Source organism: Gambusia affinis, linkage group LG11 (genome assembly GCF_019740435.1).
Source record: "Gambusia affinis linkage group LG11, SWU_Gaff_1.0, whole genome shotgun sequence".
Taxonomy (NCBI): Eukaryota; Metazoa; Chordata; class Actinopteri; order Cyprinodontiformes; family Poeciliidae; genus Gambusia; species Gambusia affinis.
The window spans coordinates 4549749-4575498 of NC_057878.1; the positions used below are offsets into that span (position 1 = coordinate 4549749).

A 25750-nucleotide genomic window follows, 5' to 3' on the forward strand; every position below is an offset into this window, starting at 1 on the left:
TCTAATATCCCACATGCTACTGAGAGCATTCGCCAACATTAGCATTTTGCTCATTTTAGCTTATACACTTACTTTATCTGTGAATGGTGATGTCCAGTTTACTTAACATTCTTTTGTGATTCTTTTGATTCTATTGATTACATTGTATTCTTTCCTTTGATGCAAATTGTTAGCATCAGAACGCTGGGTCCAAACCGACGGGCACACTTTGGCAGGCCCCAGTTAAATTTCTTCAGGAATTTTCTAGTATAACGTTATTATACACTATATAAGTTGTTAATAATACTTATATAATGCATAAGTTAATTATACTTTATATTTGTATAATATACTTCCAGTTATAGGACCTGTTACTGAGATTTCCTGTAAGGTAATTATACATTTTATAAACTGGTAGAATATTTGTGTTTTGTTTTACAAATATAGACAATGTGACTAAATTATTGCAGATAATTATCGACTGACTATATAAAATATACATTCAAAGACTGTATAAAAAAATACTACAATGAAGATTTAGATATCTATTTCTATATAGCAACATCATATATCTATATCACATGTCACGTGACTATTAAAGTTTATTCACATCACACAGACCGCCGTCATTTCACGCCAACAACCAGCTGAGCCAATCAGAGGCCACATATCATCTTGCTTTTCATACAGGCCTTTACATAAAGACCCGGACTAAAATTCTCTTTTTGTGTCCTGCATACCGATGCTCGTCCATTTTAGAAAGGATAACCTTTCATTAATGGCCTTTCTGTTAACAAGCATTTACCTGCAAGACAAAGAAAATGATTAGCGACCAAATGATTAGAAGGCCTACATTCAAAGACTCTCTGTTTCAGGCGGTCATTGACGCCAATCTGTGACGTGTGATTCGAGGTTTGAATACTTTCCTTTTCCTTTTAACTTAGCGTAATTATTTTTCAAAGCTAAGAATCTCAGGTTAAAATAAGTTATTAACAGCTTATATAATGTTATTAAACACTATATAAGTTGTTAATAACACATATATAATGTATAAGTTAATTATACATTATATCAGTATAAATATATATACTTCCATTTATAGGCCATGTCTCTAAAATTTCCTGTAATTCTATTTTGTAAGGTAATCATACATTTTATAAACTGGTAAAATATTTGGTGTGTTTTTTTAACATATGTTGACACGACAAATAAAAGACAAAGTAAAATTCCAGATAACTGTACATGTATTTTTTAAAATGCCCCAAGTATACCACTAAAACATTTCAAAAGTAAACAAAATCTGCATTATTTGTGTTCCAATTTCTCATGACATAGCGTCGTTGCGCCAATGAAAGTCATGGAATCGACGGCGTTAGCGTTCTCAACCCTATAAATGGCGCTGACCCTCTGAATTCTTCCCCTTTGCGGGACTTTTGAGAGACGCCTGAAGGAGCCTTTAAAGCCTCGGAAGGTTTGAGCTTGTCGAGAAGTCTGCTGTGCAAAACTTATTGAAGAAGCACTTGCTGAAATACGCACTTGCTGAAGAAGCCCGTGGTTACCAAAGCTGCGAAAGACGGTTCCTGGCCAGGAGAAGGACCAGCAGGGTGAACAGCTGGAAGGTTAACATCATTCTTCTACTATTTTTAATAAACGAAAGCAAGTTATTACAAAGATATTAGTGACTTGTTTAGTTTATTTTGTGTGTGTGTTTTGAAGAAATACTGACTGCTGTATAAAAAAAGACGAGTAGCATTCTTTGCTAGCATAGATCGTTCTTTACTAATGAGCCTTTTTCTGAACTGAATTTCGCTGGAAATGTCAGGAATGTTAAACTGTGGGTAGTGATTTAGAAAATATATGTATTTTACTGAATTATAGTTATATTAGTTAAATTACCGTCAAATTCCTGAAAAATTAGCTTATTTTTTGACCGTTATTTTTTTTAAAATGCCGTAATAAACACTCAATTTCCATGGATACGCTACATAAAATGCCTTAAATATTTAATATTATTTTTAAAAACATTTTCAAAAATTGTATTTGTCCTTATAACAGCCTATATTTTAATTGTTCCGTTTCATTATTTTTTTCAAGATAGGGACATGTTGATGTGTTTTTCTTTACGTTTTTCGTTACCATAGCCAGGAAACATGGTTGAATTGATTGTAAAAAAACAAAAATGGTGATATTTAATCTAAGAGTATCAGGTCTGATGACTTTGGTGTCCAATTCTTTGAAATTTTGATGATTTCTTTGAAATAAATAGCTTTTATAGGTCTCTTTTGCATTTGTGGGGTGAAACTAATTTGTGAGTTAATTTAAATTGTTTTGTGACTTATGTGTTCGCTTATTGACATTTATGGATAAATACTTCGGATATTATAGCATTAGTGTTTAAGAAAAATTGTTATGCTGGTTTGAAAAAACAGTCAAATTTCTGTCCAATTCTCAGCCTTTACAATTTTTATTTTATTTTTTTTTTTGAAAAATGCCTTGAAAAATATACTTGGTTTCCATGGTAATGACATCAGACTAGGTTTGTTAGGACACTAACATCAATCAAATCAAAGCTAATTTTCACAAACAAAATAATGATTTATTTGTGAAAATCAGCTTTGATGACTTTGGAGTCTAATTCTTGGTAAACTTGATGGTTCTTTGTCCAATTTTTCTCTTTTTGATAAATGCCTAGACAAACATATTTAGTTTCCATGGCTACATTGGTGACATTATTTAAAATGACTTCAATAAAAAATGAAGAAACACTTTGCAGACATGTGCCTCCTCCTATTTAATGACAGACTTTAATATGTGTGTTTAGTTTTCCTACATGGGTGAATTAATTAAAAAAATAAAAAAAAACATTATTTGAGTTGGTTAAAATCAGCTTTGATTAATTCCTACTCTTTGTTTAGGATGGTTAAATTTGCATTTTAGGGCTGCAACATATTTGTGAGTTAATTGAATTAGTATTGTGATTCATATTGTAGTTATTTGACATTTTGGAAAATGTCAGTAATGCTGTTTGTAGTTGTTTTGGTTTGAAAGAAGTTTTGGAACCAGCTTTTTGAAAAATGTGGTATATGTAGTCTCCATGGATACGTTGATTAAATAACAACACACAACTTTATTCTTATAAAAAGTCATTAAAGAACAATCAATGTGTGCCTGTCGATTTCACAAAGTAACTAAATTATTTAGGTTATTGTAATTACTCAAGACCAGAAAATCAGTCTTTTGTTCCATTGCATTTTAGTGACATATTATTTTCAGAAGTTATTGAATGTTAAAATTCATTAGAAAAACAATCATTCATTTGTTAGTTAAAATCTTGGGGGGATTGCAGGGTTTGACATTGTTTATGTGTTTTAAAAGTTATTTGTGGTTTTAGAAGATCTGTTTTGTTTTATTCAGATCTTTGGAATAAGTAATCAGTGTCTGGTCCAGGTTTCAAAAAATGCCTCAATAACACATTTGGTCTCCTTGGATACGATCAAATAAATCCTGAATACTTGAATATTAAAAAAGTTTTTAGATATATATTTCTCCAGTATTATTTCTAAGTAGTTTAGTTTATATTTAAACTTATTATTGTTTAGTTTTATTTTCTAAGAAAGAGGAGTTTTGAATAATTAGTTTTTTACAAATGCTGTGTTGGTCCTTTGCATGTTTGGAGCTGTAATAAATTTTCATACTGATCACATTTTCAGAAATAGTCAACAATATTAATAGTGGTGTGGTGATTGGAAAACTTTTTATCTTATCAGATTACTGTATTATTTTAATAATTTTTTTTGGCTTATCTCCAGGCAAAATATAATGGCCATTTCAACACTGGATATGGGTTTCTAAACCAAATAAACAGTTTCATTTTTTGTAGGAGCCCCTGGAAACGGAGGAAAGGCCACTAATGTTGGCCTGATTATGTAGATCCCTACTTTAAAAGATGTACATGTATAAACTTTTAATTTTCTAGATGTACATTTCTGCTGTAGGCTAAATGTGGGAGTATGAAGGTATTACTGATGGGGTGTCAGAGTAGCTGTGGCTGTGATTAAGAATGATAAAATGTATCTGTAGCATCACAGATTTGTGAGGATGGGTTGTTATAGAAACTGAGTAACTTGTTGCAGGGTTTTATTTGGTGTTTCATTAGCCTTAAAAAGTCATAAACACAGTGTATAGCTCTTTAATTTATGTTTAAATGTTTAGAGTTTATGCTAGGAATGAATTACCAATAAATCTAATGGATTTGATTTATTGTGTTTAATGATTGATTGATACCAAGATCTGTAGCATCACAGATTTGTGAGGATGGGTTGTTATAGAAACTGAGTAACTTGTTGCAGGGTTTTATTTTATTCACACTAATGTGTTTTTGTTATTTTCTAAGACTACAAGTGTTTATTTATTTAATCATAACACAGTGTATAGCTTGTTTAATTTATGTTTCCAAATGTTTAATATTGTTAATTAAATATATTCAATGAATTACCAAATTACCACATTCACAAACCTGGGTTATTGTATTGTTGGTATTTCAGTGTTCCCTCTAAACATTGCTTTGGACTTTTGTGATTTTTACAAGATACATTATTATAGCTTTTTGCTTTGTTTTTTTTCTTCACAGCCCATACCATGGAGCTTCCAGCGGATGGATCCCCGATGTTGGAGGGACTTCCAGATAATGGTAAGGAAGACGGTAAGTTGTGTTTAAATGGAGCAAACATGGTTTCTGAAGACCATGGAGAGGAGTTGAGGTATAGTTCACCTCCACAGTCTGAGGACTCTTCTACCAGCTCCAGTGGTAGCTCTTCTTCTAGCTCCACTGGTAGCTCTTCTTCTAGCTCCACTGGTAGCTCTTCTTCTAGCTCCACTGGTAGCTCTTCTTCTAGCTCCAGTGGTAGCTCTTCTTCTAGCTCCACTGGTAGCTCTTCTTCTAGCTCCACTGGTAGCTCTTCTACCAGCTCCAGTGAAGATGAGGTAGGTAATGGAGACCAGGACTTTAGATCCCGATTTCGGGTTGTCCAGGTCCTTCAACCAAACATTAAATTCCTGTGGGGCATCGGCGTGCTTGAACAGGCATTGGAACGTCTGAAATCGACAGTTGATCAGCTGGGCTCCGGTGACAGTAGCCCAGTGGTTCTTGCCAATGTTGCGTTGCAGCTGCCTGAGATTCTTCCCCATAATTTCAAATATATACAAGACATTGGGGTGGCTCAGAAGCCCCAAGAAGACATGGCTCCTTCTACTTGTCTTGAATTCCCATCTGGACTTGACAAACAGGAAGAGCCCATTTTGCGTCCAGAGAAGTCCAGTCCTATTGGTACCTTGCAACATCCTCAGGTTGGTTTGGAAGAGGACAGGGCTTCTTTGACTTCCAGCCCCACCGAGAGAACAACGAAGAAGGTGGATGCTGCGAAGGATGACGACCCACCATCACAACCTAGTCATCAGGTAGGTTTGAAAGAGGACGCGGCTCATGTGACATCTGTGACTGGTATAAACGGGAAGAGGAGAAAGAACAGTGATGATGAAGAGCAGCCCCCAGCCAAGAGGTCTAGGCAGACTGTTACTGAATTGGAGCTTGCCATCAAGTCTATTGTCCAGTCCTTCCCCTCCCAAGAGATGGAATATGAAGATCCCGTTGTGTTACCACCTGTCCTCTGTCTCTCACCTTTGATGTCATGTGAGGATCCTGGACTGTCATCCCCTATCCTCAGTCCCTCCTGTAAAAGTCCTGTTTTCTCATCCCCCGTCCTCAGTCCCTCAACATTGACTCACTGTGAAGATCCCATTTTGTCACCCAGTGTTTTCGGTCTCTTACCATGGATGCCATGTGAGGATCCCATTCTGTCTCCCCTTGTCAGTCCATCATCAACACACTTTCCAGATTCAAATTGTTTGTCCCCTGACTTCCGTTTCGGGATGGATACTGAAGAGGAAGCAGAAGAGGAAGCAATACCTTCAACCTCTAGTGGAATTACAGCAAGAGAGAGTTCCAGACACGTGGTTTTAGACCTCACTATGACTTGTCAGGTGACTCTGATTAGATTGGGATCCGTAAAAACTGAAGACCTGTTTGGGAAGTCACTTTAGGACGTCATCATTCCTCTCATGTTTTTTATTAAAGTCAATGGGTTTCTAGTTAGCCTGAGGAAGCCTTAGGTAGCGTCTTGCACTGGGGCTTTTCTTCTTCTTTGTGTTTTCCTCTCAGCTCCCCCATGTTTCAGGGTGTAATAGTGGTGCTTCCCAACACGTTGCTCTCCAATATAGTAAATTATTCTGTCCTGTTCCTCTACTAATCCAGTCTGCCTTCTGGATCCCTTGTTTTCACACTGCTTGTAAGTTTTTGCTTTCCACCTTCACATGATACTGGTGGCAGATCAATAATGTCTCTGATCATTGCAGGTTGGATCTCCTCATCCTGTTAACCTCCACCTTCAACACCACCAGTCAGACGGAGGAAGATAAGAGAACCCAGTTAACACAAAAAGTAAAAAACATTTTTTACCTGGCTAGCAATTTTAAATATGGATGAAATTGATGTCAAATTTCAGAATTGTTCTTTATTGTCCACTTATATTCTGTTTGTTAACCCTGTTGTCTTTTCTCTTTATTTCATTTCTACATCAACTCGTGTCATTTGACATGAGTTGACCAACAATGAAAGCAGAAACCTGCTCCACCTGTAAACCTCCACCTTCAACACCACCAGTCAGATGGAGGAAGATAAGAGAACCCTGTTGACAAAAAAAGTAAGAAAACATATTTTTACCAAAGTAACAATTTTAAATATGGATGAAATTTAGATCAAACTTTTTCTTTTTTCTGTATATTCTCTGTTTTTTAACGCTGTTCTGTTTTCTCTTTATTTCATTTCTCCGTCAACTCATGTACCATGACTGGAGTTGACCAACAATTAAAGAAGAAGACCTGCTCCACCTGCTGATCTACTGGCTGTAACAGATTGTGGAAAAGGTGAGGACATGATGACTTGATGAGAAAGTCTCTTTCAATCATCTGTTATTCAGACAGAGATTAAGGAATGTGTGTCTGATCATGTGTTGATTCTCCAGCATCACCAGCAGCACTGGACCAATCAGGAGAGAGAAGACACAGAGGACTGAAGGGACACAGAAAATCCTGCTGGAAATCCTGAGATGAAGTTTCCTGATGTAACCGGGGGAACCTGAGGACACAGAATAAAGAAGGACCATGTGAAGTAGGTCCTTCAATAACAAACCAAGCATGAGCAGTCTGTGTTGCAGCAAACCTGAAGAACCCTCTGACTGATGATACTCTGTTTTCCCCATACAGACTCATGAAGAGGATGGTCAGAGTCGTCCATAGCTTTCTTGACTCTTATGAAGAATCCTTCTTTGCTTCATCTCCAGAGGTTCCACAGTCATCTCCAGAACAGAACCAGAACCAGAACCAATCCAGCCTTCTTTATCAGATTGTTGAGCCTTTTGAGGTTCCTGGCTCTGATGCTGCTGCACCAACAGATGATAGCAGAAGAGATGACACTCTCAGCAGCAGACTTCAAGATCTGCAGCAAGCGGCTGCAGATCTACAGTCGTTATGACTTTTCTTCGGTACCGGAACCAGGCAGGATGTCTTCCACAACAACGGAACCTCCTCTTGGGACTGAAACCATCTGGACCTGCAGCCTCGTTCCTGTTCAGTCTCTCCGGCTGCTTCTTCACCTGACTTCTAGATACAGAAACGTTGGAGGTGGAGGCAAAGGGAGCAGCAGCGTCTCCTGATGTGGTTGAAGACAAACTTGTGGAAGCAGAAGAGTCCATGACTGAGGTGGAAGATGGAACATCTGAGGTTCGACAGGAAAGCTGTGGGTCAGAGGAGGATGAGATTCTGTTTGGCTGCAGACAGGAGAGGATGATGATGATGAGCTTGTTCCTGGACTCAACCTGTTGAAGAATGTGTTCAGCTCATTTGCTCTGTGCAGAAACTGATATTGTTCAAAACAAAAGTCATGGTAGCATGTTTTTATGTAATAATGAGTATGTAATGTTTGGAATGAAGAAGATATGCTGCATAATCTGATGGAATTACAAAAGATCATTGTGGCTCCCGCTCAGTGCAAAAACATATTTTGTTGGTTTCTGAAGAGTAAAAATTGAACAAATGTGTACACTTAAAGATTAAGTTTATATTTCACAGTCATCACAATGCTAAAGAAAAGTCTCACAACAGTGTGAAAATCATGGTGTTTATTTACAAGACAGGAAGCAGGAGGAAGATATTAAAGAATGTAATATTTATTTTGCAGTGTCAGGTTATTTCTATGTATTATGATATAATAAAACATGTATTTTTGGCCTTATTGCATTCTGTTTTATATTTGTGTGAAATTTTAACTTGATTTTGAAAGCATGTAAAGTAATCAATCTGATCATAGAGTGAAATAACATTAAGTTGTAAGCAAATTCAATAAAAGCTTTTTTTGCCGCCACTGCTTTGGTTTTATTCAGATATCAGATTTGGATCATTTGAGATGATAAATATCTGTTTTAGAGCAGCAGGACAATCATTTGATTTCCTTTTTTATGATATTTAAACTCTTTGGCATTTAGCCTGGTACAAACAAGAAAACATTAAAGTTTGATCATCTTTTATGTTTTAAAAATGGGCTCAAATACAGAATCTCTTCTCACATTCATTCTGTTCCCACGGAGTCTAAAGGAACAGATTAAACTGATCTAAGCTGGGAGGAACAAACAGGACATGGAGAGCTGCATGAAAAAGAGATAAAGGACAAAAAACACATGAGAAAAGAATAGTGGACAAACAAATGAGTGGCCAGAAATAAAAGATTAAGAATCATATAAAAAAAAAAGAACAAGAGAGCCATTGAACAAAAAATATCAAGAATTAAAATGCCCAAGAAACATTTAGCCTGTCATAAAAATTTATTGATTGAGTCACGTTTGTGAAATCTGACACATTGACTGGAGAAGTATTGATTTCCTCTAGTGACATTATTTTGTAAGGTAATTATACATTTTATAAACTGGTAGAATATTTGGGTTTTTGTTTTTACAAATATAGACAGACAAATAAAAGACAAAGTGACTAAACAATCGCAGATCATTATCGCAGTGACTATATTATCGCAGATAGACTGTATAAAATATAGATCTTATACAGTCTACATTCAAGGACTGTATAAAAATACTGTGATGAAGATTTAAATATCTATTTATAACAACATCCTACATCTATACCACATATCACGTGACTATTAAAGTTTATTCACATCACACAGACCACCGTCATTTCACGCCAACAACCAGCTGAGCCAATCAGAGGCCACATATCATCCTGCTTTTCATACAGGCCTTTACATAAAGACCCGGACTAAAAATTCTCTTTTTTGTGTCCTGCTTACCGATGCTCGTCCATTTTAGAAAGGATAACCTTTCATTAATGGCCTTTCTGTTAACAAGCATTTACCTGCAAGACAAAGAAAATGATTAGCGACCAAATGATCGCAGAAGGCCTACATTCAAAGACTCTGTTTCAGGCGGTCATTGACGTCAATCTGTGACGTGTGATTCGGGGTTTGAATACTTTCCTTTTCCTTTTTAATCTGTGACGTGTGATACGGGGCTTGTGTTTGTTGTATTCTTTCCTTTTCCTTTTTAACTTAAAGTTTATGTGGTAATGTGGCCTCGTTTTTCCTTTTTGGTTCATATTTATGTAACAGCTTCCTTTTTACCGGTCCTGTCATACAGACTCGCGTGGACAGTGGGTTGGATTGTAAGTGGTTTATTTTACAACCTGCAATGAGTGGTCGACAAAAACATCCCGTCAGCCTCCCCTACTAGTCCACCTGTTCTCTGTGCACACATAAGAGTGCAAAACCGTCTGTGACAAATGATTATTACAATGAAGTTTATCAACATATTTTCTCTATAACATGCGATCGTATAGTGATTATACTTAATAATACATCTTTAATATAAATCCCATACAATTTCATCTTTCTTCTATAAACAAAACAATCTAGAAAAACAAACACAGATAGCAATCAAAATTAATCATTAAATTACTAAATAGCACCCTTTAGTGCTTAACAGAAAATAACAGCCATGTTGTCATGAAAACAGCTAATAAACAAACTAACAAATAGGCAAACATAACTGACAAACAGGCTAATACAACTGACAAACTGACAAACATAACTGACAAACATAACTGACAAACTGACAAACATAACTGACACATCAAATTATTTACACTTTTACCTGCAATGAGTGGTCGACAAAAACATCCCGTCAGCCTCCCCTACTAGTCCACCTGTTCTCTGTGCACTGCAACAACACTCCAATTTAGTCCCGAACAAAATCACAAAAACAAGTCAGAGGAGAACCAGACCTGATGACTTACCACATAAGAGTGCAAAACCGTCTGTGTGGAATTTCCGGTTTCCCCTCTTATTTATAGGCAACCAGTAGGGGGCGCCAAACACCACTCATCCCAAGGCAGTTATAAAATATATACAAAGATGTTTACCAAACACATTTTAGCAAGAATTTCAACTTTTGTATCTAATATCCGTTACATACACCCCCCTGAAATTCTGCTAAATATGAAAAGTAATATTTCGGATCGAACAAAACAAAAACAAACAAACAAATTAAAAAATGTGTGTACCAAGGGGAAAGCAAAAAGAAAGTGTGCAACACTAGGAACAAAACTGTGTATACTTGTCAGTGTAAAAACTCTCCCAAAAGGAGTATGTAAAGAAAGGAGGCGATCAAACTCCTAGCTAAACACAGACTCAAAGGTGCCCATTACGCCTCTGAAATGTAAACAATGTTCCTGTGATCCTAAAAGTACTACTCAAGCACTTCAATGCTTAATACTGTCCTAACTCTGTTACTTAAACTGAAAATGCATTTGAAAAAAACTGAATCAGGGAACTAACAGATACGGCAGATAAAGAAGTCTCATCTACTGTTTGATTGTTCATCTCACAAATAAGACGTCTGGGGGCCTAATGGAACTACGGTCCCTAAGAATACGACGGTCCAGCTGTGTGGAAACAGTCTGGGTTAAGGAGTCTGGAAGGGCAGTGTCTGAACAGTCACCGTCTGGAGTAGCTGTCACAGGGGTGTCAATGTCTATGAGGAGTTTGTCAGGAGAGGGCACGTCTGGATGGACAGAGTTGGTAGGGGTTATTACCATGTCTGGGCAATGTTTTGGATCTTTTATATCATCGACTGTTGAGTGGCCAATATTGTGGACAGGAATCGGGTGACTGGTTGGACTGGATGTAACAACTGAGAGAGAGTCAGACTGGATGGCACAGGATTCCCGGTCAAGTGAGTCGTCATCATCTGAATGGGTTCCATCATCGCCGGACTGCATCAGCCAATTGACTGTGCGGACATCACTGTCCTCCATTACATCAGGTACATCTGGACATAGACCACTTCCATGCATAGCAGCAGTACTGTCAGATTCATGGTCTCCAGCACTCTCACATGGCAAGAAGCTAACAGAGAGTAGCAGATTTCTGTGGACAACTCTCTCTCCGTTAGGACATCCTTAACTTTGTAGACGTTGATATCAGGCTTGACTGATATGACCTCATAAGGGGTAGATTCCCACTTGTCTGCAATCTTGCGTTTTCCCGGCACTCCTCTGTTGGCGATCAGTACTCTGTCTCCAATGACGAGAGGTGATCCCTTGAACTTGCGGTTGTATAGATTGGCATGGCGAGTCTGTTCCGTGAGACTGTTTTCTGCACAATCTGAGCAGCCTCGTGTAGATCTTTCTTTAGGTGAGAAACAAAGTCTGAGTAGTTGACAACAATATCATTGTTGAGGGCATGTTGAAACATCACATCAACAGGTAGACGAGGGATCCTTCCAAACACCAGGTAGAATGGTGCAAACCCTGTTGTCTCATGCTCTGTGCAGTTATAGCAAAAGGTTAGTAGCTGCAGTATTTGTGGCCACTTTGCTTTTGGCTGAGGGGGAAGGGATCTGATCATGTCTCCCAGAGTCCTGTTGAATCTCTCTGCAATACCATTCCCCATGGGGTGATAAGGGGTTGTATGGGATTTCTGTATCCCAGCCATCTCTAGAAGCTCTTTGATTAGCTTGCTCTCAAAGTTGGCCCCTTGGTCAGAATGTATACGGCGAGGAAACCCATAAATGAGAAAGAAGTTGTTCCAGAGACGACGAGCAACTTCCTTGGCAGTCTGATTCCTGCAGGGAAAGGCGTGTGCCATCTTGGAGAAATGATCAGTCACAACTAGAACATCCACAGACTTGTTCCCTTGCTCAGCAGTCCAAAAGTCTATGCAGACTAATTCCATAGGCTCAGTAGTGACTATGTTTTGAAGTAGCGCACGGCTGTGTGGTTCCGGTGTCTTCCCTACAATGCAGCGCTGGCAGGACCGAACATAGTTCATTATATCATGGCCCATACCACTCCAGAAAAATCTTTGCCTTGCCAGGGACAAGGTACGGTGCTGGCCTTGGTGACCCGCTGCATCATGGAGACCATGGAGAACTTTCTGTTTCATTGAGTCAGGTACTATGAACTGGAGGATTTTCTTATTCATGTGAGGATCTTTCCTTGCCTTGTACAGCATGCCATTCTGTATGGTGAGTCTGGTCCAGTGTTTCAGTAGCTTAATCACGCTTCGTGATTCATTAGCCCTTTCACGTTTGGTAGGTCTTCTATGTCTCTGTACATAGTACATGGCTCTGCTGATTGTGTTGTCAGCCTCCTGCCAATTGACAAGCTGGCTCTGTGGGAGTGCAGACGACTGGTTTTCATCCAGCAGAAAATTGGGGTCAACACCAGTTCCCATCATATGACTCACACCTCCGCTGGACTGAACATTGAGGATGGCAGCAACTTCATCTGCTGAGACTGTGCCTTTTTTGTTTGGTGGAACTGTATCTTGAACTGTCTCATTTGGCATCTCACTACTATCATCTACAACAGCTTGACAGTTGTTGGACACTCTGAAGACATCCTGTACGAGTCTGTCATTCACACTGTTGACCTGGTCCAACAGCGAGGTATATGGCTCATTTATGAGGCGATGACCCACACATGATTGGACAAACGGCTCACGGCTCAAGGCGTCTGCAACAATGTTCTTTGGGCCAGGGATGTATTTTAGGTCAAAATCATATGCAGCAAGCTTTGCCACCCACCGCTGTTCACACGCGTCAAGTCTGGGTTTGGTCAGAATATATGTCAATGGATTATTGTCAGTCCATATGGTGAAGTGTCTGCCCTTCAACCAATGGCTGAATTTGTCACATACTGCCCATTTCAAGGCAAGAAATTCAAGGCGGTGTGCAGGGTAGTTCAGTTGAGAGGATGAAAGAGTTTTACTTGCAAAGGCAACTGGCCTGGCCACTGTTCCACCAGGTGGTAGTTGTGACAGGACAGCTCCAATCCCATCAAAGGATGCGTCGACAGCCAGAATGAATGGGGCCTTGAAATCTGGGTGTGCTAGAGTGACTCTTGTCATGAGGTCATGTTTCAGTGTTTCAAAAGCAGTCTGGCATGCATCTGTCCAATCAGCAGGTGTCAACTTCACATGACCTTTCCTTTTGACAGGTTTGCGACCTCTTTTGTGTTTGTTTTGAGCATCCAGTCCAGCTGTTAGTTTAAACAGTGGTTTTGCCTTTGCAGAACATGCCTCAATGAAGCTTTGATAATACATCACCATGCCTAGATAAGATCTGATTTTGCTAGGGCAAGGTGTTTTTCCATCAGGCTGCATGAGGTCAGTGACTTGGATGTCATTTATGGCCTTCACTTTCTCAGGGTCTGTTTGGACACCATTGTCACTGATGACATGCCCAAGAAACTTCACAGTCCGCCTTAGGAAGAAGCACTTCTTGGGTGCGAGTTTAAGATTGTGTTCTTTAAGGCGGGAGAAAACCATGTGTAGGCGATGGAGTGCGGTTTCCTCTGTAGGTGCAAAAACCATCAGATCATCGAGGTAGCACAATAGGCTTGTGAAGTTCTCATCACCGAATATGGACATCATCATCCTCATGAATGTAGCTGGACTATTGCACAGGCCTTGAGGAAGGCGGTTATATTCATGTAATCCAAATGGGGACGAGAATGCTGTATATTTTTTGTCATCAGGGTGAAGAGGGATATTATAAAAGCCTGATGTCAGGTCCATCGTTGAGAAGAACGCATTACCACCAAGGGCAGCCAAAGCATCAGCTTGATGTGGAAGTGGGTAAGCATCCTTCACAGTTCTCGCGTTGAGCCATCTGAAGTCAGTGCAGACTCTGAGGTCACCATTTGGTTTCCATACCAGAACGAGTGCAGATGCATACTCACTGTTTGACTTCTGGATAATGCCTCTCTCTTCCATTTCATTCAGAGTCATTCTCAGTTTCTCATACTGGCTTGGTGGTATGCGTCTGTAAGGTAAACGGAATGGCTTGTCATCGACAAGATGGATGCGGTGAACGAACCCCTTAGCTTCTCCACAATCCATCTTGTGACGGGAGAAGATCGACTCATGCTGCACAATGAGGTCAAGGAGCTTGTCTTTCCACTGCAGTGGCACTTCACATGATTTCAGGTCAATGTCTTGCAGACCCAGAGTCTTCAGTGTATGCATCATGTCCTCCTCTGACCTTGGCTGCACAACTTCACTCTGTATACGCTGCATATTACACTCAATCTTGTCAGCTTTTGGTAGGTCTTCAACTGCAATACATGGAGACACATCTGCTAATTTGGCATTTCTTCTCAGTACTACAACTCTGTCTGTAGGATTGATGACTCTAACAGGCACCCATCGATCTCCCCAAAGAGGAGTGACAACTCTGCCAACAAGGATGTCTCTTGGCCTAGCTTTAGACCGTGTTGGCTCAACAATCACTGTACTGCCTGCCGACATCACTGCTGACTCAGGTAACTTGCTCCAGACAAGGTGTTCACCGTGGTTTCAGGGTCACACAACTCTTGACTTTCACTGTCCCTACTTTATCTGGAATGCAATCACCCCTCCAACGTTCTGTATTGGATAGTAGTGACAGAAATTGGCAGTGGTCAGGTGTCTGGCCATTGTTGGGTGCATAAACTAGTCTCCAGTAGCTGTCAGTGTTCTTTAGTTGGGTTAGAATGTGTTTTATGGCATTGCTGCCAAGAATCATCTGTTCTGTCTGGCCTGGAACAACCATTGTTGGAATTATCATCCTACATCCATAAACCATGACATCAAGGTCATACATGTCTTTGGGGAAAACCTTTTGTCCACCACAGCCTATAATGACATAATCTTCAGCTGTGCTTTTCGTTATGTCAGGACACTGCTGTAAAAGGGACTGAACAGAGGACTCATTTATTGTACAAGCCATTGAACCACTGTCTAACAGTGCTTTGAGGGTGAGGCCATTCTGTACAGACACAGGTGTGTAGAACAGGCTGTTAGTTTCTGCTATTCTTTGGGATCCCTGGAATATCAGTTTCTTGGATGGGATTAACGTACTACTGTACAACTCATAGAGGGATGCATTATCTTGGATTTCTGGAGACTCATTACTGATGGGAGGCTTATTGAGTTCATCTGCACTGTCCTCCCTTGTGTGCAGACCAGTCAGTTTTCCTGATGCTCTGGGGCAGCTCTTTTAGTTGGGCAGTTGTGGCGTGAATGGCCTGGAGCATAACACTTGAAACAGAGCCTATTTTCTCGGCAATGTGACAAGGCACTGTGGTTGTCAGCTTTGCAAATAATGCATGGTTTAATTGTGAAACCATCAATTTTGTCTGTATTGTCTACAGGTCGCCTGGGTGGAGTTCGCCTTCTTACATGTGATTGATCAGAGGCTCCATGCAGCAGAACCTTCTCTAACATGAACATTACATCTGTCAGGGAGACACACTGAGGGCTGTGTGTCTGGGAGTACTCCTGACTGTTGTGTGTAGGGACCAAGCCATGGCCTACCTCTGCTTTGTGCACTTTAATGTCCACTGTCTTCTCGTGGTGCACTGGGGAAGTTTCTTTACAGCTCACCTCAGCATGGTACTCATTCAGCACCTCCAGGACTTCGCTGACCACTTATCAATAGTTTTGGACCTGAAAGTGAGAGTCAGGTCTTTACAGGGACAATTTCTAATAAACATACGTGTCACCTCCATCTCAGGGTTTTCAAATAATTTGCCCTGTTCTCTCAGGCAGTCAGAGGCGAAGTCAGCTGCTCTGTTTAGTCTCAGCCAGTAGTCATATGGGTCTTCGTGGTCTTTGGGAAGGGTCGAATAAAAGTCAGCTAAGGGGACAGCAGAGTACTTAGTAGAGCTGAAGTGTTTTCTGAGGAGACTAAAAATCATGTCAGGGTGAGCAGTAATGTTAATGTTACTATTTCTAATCCCAAACTTAACTACGTCCTTAGCCTTTCCCCTCAGATGCATAAGAATTTCATCAGCCTGCTCTTCAATCTTAACATTACTTTTCCTAATGAATGTTCTCATCTGATCTTCCCAGTCATGCACTGTAATGGAGTCTGAGCCATTACCTGCAAAACATGGAGGTTCTTTGACTTTTCTCTGCATGACAACCTGAACCTGCGATACATCGCAACCGGACTGACCCACAATGCTCGTTACAGTTTGTGTGGCTGTAGAACTGGGAGCAACTGTGTTATGTGGCTGTATGCGTGAAATGATGCTGTCAGCAAGCTGATGTCCTATCTCTTGGATAACAGATTTCATCTGGGCAGTTACACACTCAGAACTGTCACTAGTAGGGTTCGGTGTTGGTGTGATATTAGGCATAGGTGTTCTGGTATAACAGTCAACAGGATTATGGACTCTAGCACTAGGAATTTCATCTAATGAGGCCATAAGACCACTAGGAGCAGGACTATCAACAGAAAAAGGAATGGGAGCAAGCACACCTCTTCCTCTACCAATACTAATGGGTGTGCTATACCAACAGTGGTTACTTTGATTAGACATTGTTCAGGAGTTTAACAAATGAAAAAAAATTTTCAGAATCTAAAACACAATAAGAAATAAAATCACCAACTTGGAATAAACGAATAATAAAGACAGGACGGTCACAGGTTCGATGAGCTTGATTGAAATCCGGGTCACGGCACCAATGTAACAGCTTCCTTTTTACCGGTCCTGTCATACAGACTCGCGTGGACAGTGGGTTGGATTGTAAGTGGTTTATTTTACAACCTGCAATGAGTGGTCGACAAAAACATCCCGTCAGCCTCCCCTACTAGTCCACCTGTTCTCTGTGCACACATAAGAGTGCAAAACCGTCTGTGACAAATGATTATTACAATGAAGTTTATCAACATATTTTCTCTATAACATGCGATCGTATAGTGATTATACTTAATAATACATCTTTAATATAAATCCCATACAATTTCATCTTTCTTCTATAAACAAAACAATCTAGAAAAACAAACACAGATAGCAATCAAAATTAATCATTAAATTACTAAATAGCACCCTTTAGTGCTTAACAGAAAATAACAGCCATGTTGTCATGAAAACAGCTAATAAACAAACTAACAAATAGGCAAACATAACTGACAAACAGGCTAATACAACTGACAAACTGACAAACATAACTGACAAACATAACTGACAAACTGACAAACATAACTGACACATCAAATTATTTACACTTTTACCTGCAATGAGTGGTCGACAAAAACATCCCGTCAGCCTCCCCTACTAGTCCACCTGTTCTCTGTGCACTGCAACAACACTCCAATTTAGTCCCCGAACAAAATCACAAAAACAAGTCAGAGGAGAACCAGACCTGATGACTTACCACATAAGAGTGCAAAACCGTCTGTGTGGAATTTCCGGTTTCCCCTCTTATTTATAGGCAACCAGTAGGGGGCGCCAAACACCACTCATCCCAAGGCAGTTATAAAATATATACAAAGATGTTTACCAAACACATTTTAGCAAGAATTTCAACTTTTGTATCTAATATCCGTTACATTTATATTCCTTATATCTCTGTTTTGGATTGCTTGTTATAATGTGAAGTTATCTAGTTTTGTTAGATTTAGTGGAGTTATTGGGTTGTTGTGTTGCAGGTTTCTGATTGGTTGTTTTGACGTCACGTGCCACATACATCGGGAGACGCCCGACTGCAGTGGCACAGGTGTTCTGCATCTAATTAAGCAGCGTGAAGAGCGGGAAGGATGATAAGTCATCGACACCGAGACAGCGGGACGAGAGGAAGACAGTACGCGGCTGGATGGAGAAGCAGACGGACCTGGACTGGTCGTTGGAGGACGGCGCAGATGGACTGGAGGACTAGAGACTGGAGGACAAGAGACTGGAGGACTAGAGACTGGAGGACAAGAGACTGGAGGACAAGAGACTGGAGGACAAGAGACTGGAGGACTAGAGACTGGAGGACTAGAGACTGGAGGACAAGAGACTGGAGGACTAGAGACTGGAGGACTAGGGACTGGAGGACAAGAGACTGGAGGATTGGGAGCAGAGGTGGACTGCGCCTCCCCCTTTGGCCAGCTAAGAGTCTACGTTACAGACTTGTTTATTGACTTTGCATTCAAGGACTGCTTACGCCTCCTTTTAATTATTCACTTTTTAAATAAATCCTTGTAAATTTTATTTGTCTGTTTAAAACTCTGTCCACAATCCTTGTAGTTGTTTATTATGTACGCCACTCGGATGCCACATTTAATTATTCCCAAAGCGAAGCACTTCAGTTAAAATAAGTGATTAACATCTTATATAACGTTATTATACACTATATAAGTTGTTAATAATACTTATATAATGCATAAGTTAATTATACTTTATATTTGTATAATATACTTCCAGTTATAGGACCTGTTACTGAGATTTCCTGTAAGGTAATTATACATTTTATAAACTGGTAGAATATTTGTGTTTTTGTTTTTACAAATATAGACAATGTGACTAAATTATTGCAGATAATTATCGCACTGACTATATTACCGCAAATATACATTCAAAGACTGTATAAAAAAATACTACAATGAAGATTTAGATATCTATTTCTATATAGCAACATCATATATCTATATCACATGTCACGTGACTATTAAAGTTTATTCACATCACACAGACCGCCGTCATTTCACGCCAACAACCAGCTGAGCCAATCAGAGGCCACATATCATCTTGCTTTTCATACAGGCCTTTACATAAAGACCCGGACTAAAAATTCTCTTTTTTGTGTCCTGCATACCGATGCTCGTCCATTTTAGAAAGGATAACCTTTCATTAATGGCCTTTCTGTTAACAAGCATTTACCTGCAAGACAAAGAAAATGATTAGCGACCAAATGATACTTGAAGGCCTACATTCAAAGACTCTGTTTCAGGCGGTCATTGACGTCAATCTGTGACGTGTGATTCGAGGTTTGAATACTTTCCTTTTCCTTTTTAACTTAAAGCGTAATTATTTTTCAAAGCTAAGAATCTCGGTTAAAATAAGTTATTAACAGCTTATATAATGTTATTAAACACTATATAAGTTGTTAATAACACATATAATGTATAAGTTAATTATACATTATATCAGTATAAATATATATACTTCCATTTATAGGCCATGTCTCTAAAATTTCCTGTAATTATATTTTGTAAGGTAATCATACATTTTATAAACTGGTAAAATTGTTGGTGTGTTTTTTTTTTAACATATGTTGACACGAAAAGACAAAGTAAAAAAATTCCGTATAACTGTACAATCCCATGTTTTTAAAAATGCCCCAAGTATACCACTACAACATTTCAAAAGTAAACAAAATCTGCATTATTTGTGTTCCAATTTCTCTCACGCACCAGTGCGTGCGTTCGTCAATGAAAGTCATGGAAACGACGTTAGCGTTCTCAACCCTATAAATGACGCTGACCCTCTGAATTCGTTCCCCTTTGCGACGGGACTTTTGAGAGAGACGCCTGAAGGAGCCTTTAAAGCCTCGGAAGGTTTGAGCTTGTCGAGAAGTCTGCTGTGCAAAACTTATTGAAGAAGCACTTGCTGAAATACGCACTTGCTGAAGAAGCCCGTGGTTACCAAAGCTGCGAAAGACGGTTCCTGGCCAGGAGAAGGACCAGCAGGGTGAACAGCTGGAAGGTTAACATCATTCTTCTACTATTTTTAATAAACGAAAGCAAGTTATTACAAAGATATTAGTGACTTGTTTAGTTTATTTTGTGTTTGTGTGTGTGTTTTGAAGAAATACAGATTGCAGTATAAAAAAAGACGAGTAGCATTCTTTGCTAGCATAGATCGTTCTTTACTAATGAGCCTTTTTCTGAACTGAATTTCGCTGGAAATGTCAGGAATGTTAAACTGTGGGTAGTGATTTAGAAAATATATGTATTTTACTGAATTATAGTTAAATTAGTTAAATTAACATCAAATTCCTGAAAAATTAGCTTGTTTTTTGACCGTTATTTTTTGAAAAATGCCGTGATAAACACTCCGTTTCCGTGGATACGCTACATTAAATGCCTTAAATATTTAATATTATTTTTAAAAACATTTTCAAAAATTGTATTTGTCCTTATAACAGCCTATATTTTAATTGTTCCGTTTCATTATTTTTTTCAAGATAGGGACATGTTGATGTGTTTTTCTTTACGTTTTTCGTTAGCATAGCCAGGAAACATGGTTGAATTGATTTGAAAAAACAAAAATGGTGATGTTTAATCTAAGAGTATCAGGTCTGATGACTTTGGTGTCCAATTCTTTGAAATTTTGATGATTTCTTTGAAATAAATAGCTTTTATAGGTCTCTTTTGCATTTGTGGGGTGAAACTAATTTGTGAGTTAATTTAAATTGTTTTGTGACTTATGTGTTCGCTTATTGACATTTATGGATAAATACTTCGGATATTATAGCATTAGTGTTTAAGAAAAATTGTTATGCTGGTTTGAAAAAACAGTCAAATTTCTGTCCAATTCTCAGCCTTTACAATTTTTATTTTATTTTTTTTTTTGTTGAAAAATGCCTTGAAAAATATACTTGGTTTCCATGGTAATGACATCAGACTAGGTTTGTTAGGACACTAACATCAATCAAATCAAAGCTAATTTTCACAAACAAAATAATGATTTATTTGTGAAAATCAGCTTTGATGACTTTGGAGTCTAATTCTTGGTAAACTTGATGGTTCTTTGTCCAATTTTTCTCTTTTTGATAAATGCCTAGACAAACATATTTAGTTTCCATGGCTACATTGGTGACATTATTTAAAATGACTTCAATAAAAAATGAAGAAACACTTTGCAGACATGTGCCTCCTCCTATTTAATGACAGACTTTAATATGTGTGTTTAGTTTTCCTACATGGGTGAATTAATTAAAAAAATTAAAAAAACATTATTTGAGTTGGTTAAAATCAGCTTTGATTAATTCCTACTCTTTGTTTAGGATGGTTAAATTTGCATTTTAGGGCTGCAACATATTTGTGAGTTAATTGAATTAGTATTGTGATTCATATTGTAGTTATTTGACATTTTGGAAAATGTCAGTAATGCTGTTTGTAGTTGTTTTGGTTTGAAAGAAGTTTTGGAACCAGCTTTTTGAAAAATGTGGTATATGTAGTCTCCATGGATACGTTGATTAAATAACAACACACAACTTTATTCTTATAAAAAGTCATTAAAGAACAATCAATGTGTGCCTGTCGATTTCACAAAGTAACTAAATTATTTAGGTTATTGTAATTACTCAAGACCAGAAAATCAGTCTTTTGTTCCATTGTATTTTAGTGACGTATTATTTTCAGAAGTTATTGAATGTTAAAATTCATTAGAAAAACAATCATTCATTTGTTAGTTAAAATCTTGGGGGGATTGCAGGGTTTGACATTGTTTATGTGTTTTAAAAGTTATTTGTGGTTTTAGAAGATCTGTTTTGTTTTATTCAGATCTTTGGAATAAGTAATCAGTGTCTGGTCCAGGTTTCAAAAAATGCCTCAATAACACATTTGGTCTCCTTGGATACGATCAAATAAATCCTGAATACTTGAATATTAAAAAAGTTTTTAGATATATATTTCTCCAGTATTATTTCTAAGTAGTTTAGTTTATATTTAAACTTATTATTGTTTAGTTTTATTTTCTAAGAAAGAGGAGTTTTGAATAATTAGTTTTTTACAAATGCTGTGTTGGTCCTTTGCATGTTTGGAGCTGTAATAAATTTTCATACTGATCACATTTTCAGAAATAGTCAACAATATTAATAGTGGTGTGGTGATTGGAAAACTTTTTATCTTATCAGATTACTGTATTATTTTAATAATGTTTTTTGGCTTATCTCCAGGCAAAATATAATGGCCATTTCAACACTGGATATGGGTTTCTAAACCAAATAAACAGTTTCATTTTTTGTAGGAGCCCCTGGAAACGGAGGAAAGGCCACTAATGTCGGCCTGATTATGTAGATCCCTACTTTAAAAGATGTACATGTATAAACTTTTAATTTTCTAGATGTACATTTCTGCTGTAGGCTAAATGTGGGAGTATGAAGGTATTACTGATGGGGTGTCAGAGTAGCTGTGGCTGTGATTGTGAGAAATTGTGGAGCTCAAAAACTTTAGTTTGATTAGCTACAATTAAGATTTTGGTCATTTATAAATGCTATTGGAAACATTTTTTTTAAAATAACTTTGATGCTTTTAAAGTTGTGTAAGCAGTGATTTAAGTATAATAGTAATGAATGGATCACGTATCGTATCCTGGCTATTATTAAGAATGATAAAATGTATCTGTAGCATCACAGATTTGTGAGGATGGGTTGTTATAGAAACTGAGTAACTTGTTGCAGGGTTTTATTTGATTCACACTAAAGGCACAATCTAAGACTACAAGTGTTTCATTAGCCTTTAAAAAGTCATAAACACAGTGTATAGCTCTTTAATTTATGTTTCCAAATGTTTAAGAGTTTATGGCTAGGAATGAATTACCAAATTACCACATTCACAAACCTGGGTTATTGTATTGTTGGTATTTCAGTGTTCCCTCTAAACATTGCTTTGGACTTTTGTGATTTTTACAAGATACATTATTATAGCTTTTTGCTTTGTTTTTTTCTTCACAGCCCATACCATGGAGCTTCCAGCGGATGGATCCCCGATGTTGGAGGGACTTCCAGATAATGGTAAGGAAGACGGTAAGTTGTGTTTAAATGGAGCAAACATGGTTTCTGAAGACCATGGAGAGGAGTTGAGGTATAGTTCACCTCCACAGTCTGAGGACTCTTCTACCAGCTCCAGTGGTAGCTCTTCTTCTAGCTCCACTGGTAGCTCTTCTTCTAGCTCCAGTGGTAGCTCTTCTTCTAGCTCCACTGGTAGCTCTTCTTCTAGCTCCACTGGTAGCTCTTCTTCTAGCTCCACTGGTAGCTCTTCTTCTAGCTCCAGTGGTAGCTCTTCTTCTACCAGATCCACTGGTAGTTCTTCTACCAGCTCCACTGGTAGCTCTTCTACCAGCTCCAGTGAAGATGAGGTAGGTAATGGAGACCAGGACTTTAGATCCCGATTTCGGGTTGTCCAGGTCCTTCAACCAAACATTAAATTCCTGTGGGGCATCGGCGTGCTTGAACAGGCATTGGAACGTCTGAAATCGACAGTTGATCAGCTGGGCTCCGGTGACAGTAGCCCAGTGGTTCTTGCCAATGTTGCGTTGCAGCTGCCTGAGATGCTTCCCCATAATTTCAAATATATACAAGACATTGGGGTGGCTCAGAAGCCCCAAGAAGACATGGCTCCTTCTACTTGTCTTGAATTCCCCTCTGGACTTGACAAACAGGAAGAGCCCATTTTGCGTCCAGAGAAGTCCAGTCCTATTGGTACCTTGCAACATCCTCAGGTAGGTTTGAAAGAGGACACGGCTCATGTGACATCTGTGACTGGTATAAACGGGAAGAGGAGAAAGAACAGTGATGATGAAGAGCAGCCCCCAGCCAAGAGGTCTAGGCAGACTGTTACTGAATTGGAGCTTGCCATCAAGTCTATTGTCCAGTCCTTCCCCTCCCAAGAGATGGAATATGAAGATCCTGTTGTGTTACCACCTGTCCTCTGTCTCTCACCTTTGATGTCGTGTGAGGATCCTGGACTGTCATCCCCTATCCTCAGTCCCTCCTGTAAAAGTCCTGTTTTCTCATCCCCCGTCCTCAGTCCCTCAACATTGACTCACTGTGAAGATCCCATTTTGTCACCCAGTGTTTTCGGTCTCTTACCATGGATGCCATGTGAGGATCCCATTCTGTCTCCCCTTGTCAGTCCATCATCAACACACTTTCCAGATTCAAATTGTTTGTCCCCTGACTTCCGTTTCGGGATGGATACTGAGGAGGAAGCAGAAGAGGAAGCAATACCTTCAACCTCTAGTGGAATTACAGCAAGAGAGAGTTCCAGACACGTGTGGTTTAGACCTCACTACGACTTGTCAGGTGACTCTGATTAGATTGGGATCCGTAAAAACTGAAGACCTGTTTGGGAAGTCACTTTAGGACGTCATCATTCCTCTCATGTTTTTTTATTAAAGTCAATGGGTTTCTAGTTAGCCTGAGGAAGCCTTAGGTAGCGTCTTGCACTGGGGCTTTTCTTCTTCTTTGTGTTTTCCTCTCAGCTCCCCCATGTTTCAGGGTGTAATAGTGGTGCTTCCCAACACGTTGCTCTCCAATATAGTAAATTATTCTCTCCTGTTCCTCTACTAATCCAGTCTCCCAGTTTTTAATCTTTCAGGTTTTAGCTGCTCATCGCTGGATCCTTTCATCGTTGTCCATGTGGTTCCTGCCTTCTGGATCCCTTGTTTTTCACACTGCTTGTAAGTTTTTGCTTTCCACCTTCACATGATACTGGTGGCAGATCAATAATGTCTCTGATCATTGCAGGTTGGATCTCCTCATCCTGTTAACCTCCACCTTCAACACCACCAGTCAGATGGAGGAAGATAAGAGAACCCTGTTGACAAAAAAAGTAAGAAAACATATTTTTACCAAAGTAACAATTTTAAATATGGATGAAATTTAGATCAAACTTTTCTTTTTTCTGTATATTCTCTGTTTTTTAACGCTGTTCTGTTTTCTCTTTATTTCATTTCTCCGTCAACTCATGTACCATGACTGGAGTTGACCAACAATTAAAGAAGAAGACCTGCTCCACCTGCTGATCTACTGGCTGTAACAGATTGTGGAAAAGGTGAGGACATGATGACTTGATGAGAAAGTCTCTTTCAATCATCTGTTATTCAGACAGAGATTAAGGAATGTGTGTCTGATCATGTGTTGATTCTCCAGCATCACCAGCAGCACTGGACCAATCAGGAGAGAGAAGACACAGAGGACTGAAGGGTGTTTGTTACTACGCAATAGCCAGCCTCGCCCTCTCCTCTCAACTCCTCGGGGCTGACTACTGACCAGTTCTCTGTCTAACAGGTCCGGAAAATCTCTTAAGACCAGGGTCTTACCCTGAACAAGATCTTTGAGATAATCTGTTTAAACTGGTGGCGAAAGAAATTCGTCCAGCTCTCACTACCTTCGTCCAGAAGTTATGGCCTTCTTAAGTTAGGAAACGGTCAGCCGAGTAGCCCTCACAACTGCATAGTTTCAATAACCACTTCTGTTAACGGCAGTATTCTTTCTAAAATGTAACGAGTACTTGTTAACGGCTGGATAATCTTTAGTGACTAGGATTAAAATCAAGTCCCAAGGCCATCATCTTAAACTCACCAAAGGAAAGTCTGAAGCCACCACATTACT

At 39.0% G+C, this 25750-nt stretch overlaps 1 protein-coding gene and 2 long non-coding RNA genes across 4 annotated transcripts; 2 read left to right on the forward strand and 1 right to left on the reverse strand.

Annotated features, from left to right (window-relative positions):
* The first annotated feature begins 1422 nt into the window (after positions 1-1422).
* LOC122839825 (nucleosome assembly protein 1-like 3) lies at positions 1423-25343 on the forward strand. Of its 2 annotated transcripts, none has more exons than XM_044131801.1 (6): positions 1423-1598; positions 4610-5329; positions 23861-24816; positions 24884-24968; positions 25121-25190; positions 25289-25343. In XM_044131801.1, the coding sequence occupies exons 2-3, from the start codon at positions 4618-4620 to the stop codon at positions 24451-24453; spliced, it is 1305 nt and encodes a 434-aa protein (XP_043987736.1). In that variant the 5' UTR covers positions 1423-1598; positions 4610-4617; the 3' UTR covers positions 24454-24816; positions 24884-24968; positions 25121-25190; positions 25289-25343. The 2 variants fall into 2 exon arrangements, with proteins under 2 accessions (XP_043987736.1, XP_043987737.1); XM_044131802.1 differs by having other exon boundaries at positions 4610-5325; positions 23857-24816.
* On the forward strand, positions 6299-7629 carry LOC122839829. Its single transcript, XR_006372120.1, has 5 exons — positions 6299-6323; positions 6391-6737; positions 6891-6960; positions 7059-7204; positions 7300-7629. It is a non-coding gene; the product is annotated as an uncharacterized LOC122839829 (long non-coding RNA).
* Positions 9727-10732, reverse strand: LOC122839831. The gene is made up of 3 exons (XR_006372123.1): positions 10393-10732; positions 10251-10316; positions 9727-9783 (listed from the first exon to the last, which is right to left on the reverse strand). It is a non-coding gene; the product is annotated as an uncharacterized LOC122839831 (long non-coding RNA).
* Positions 25344-25750: the final 407 nt, after the last annotated feature.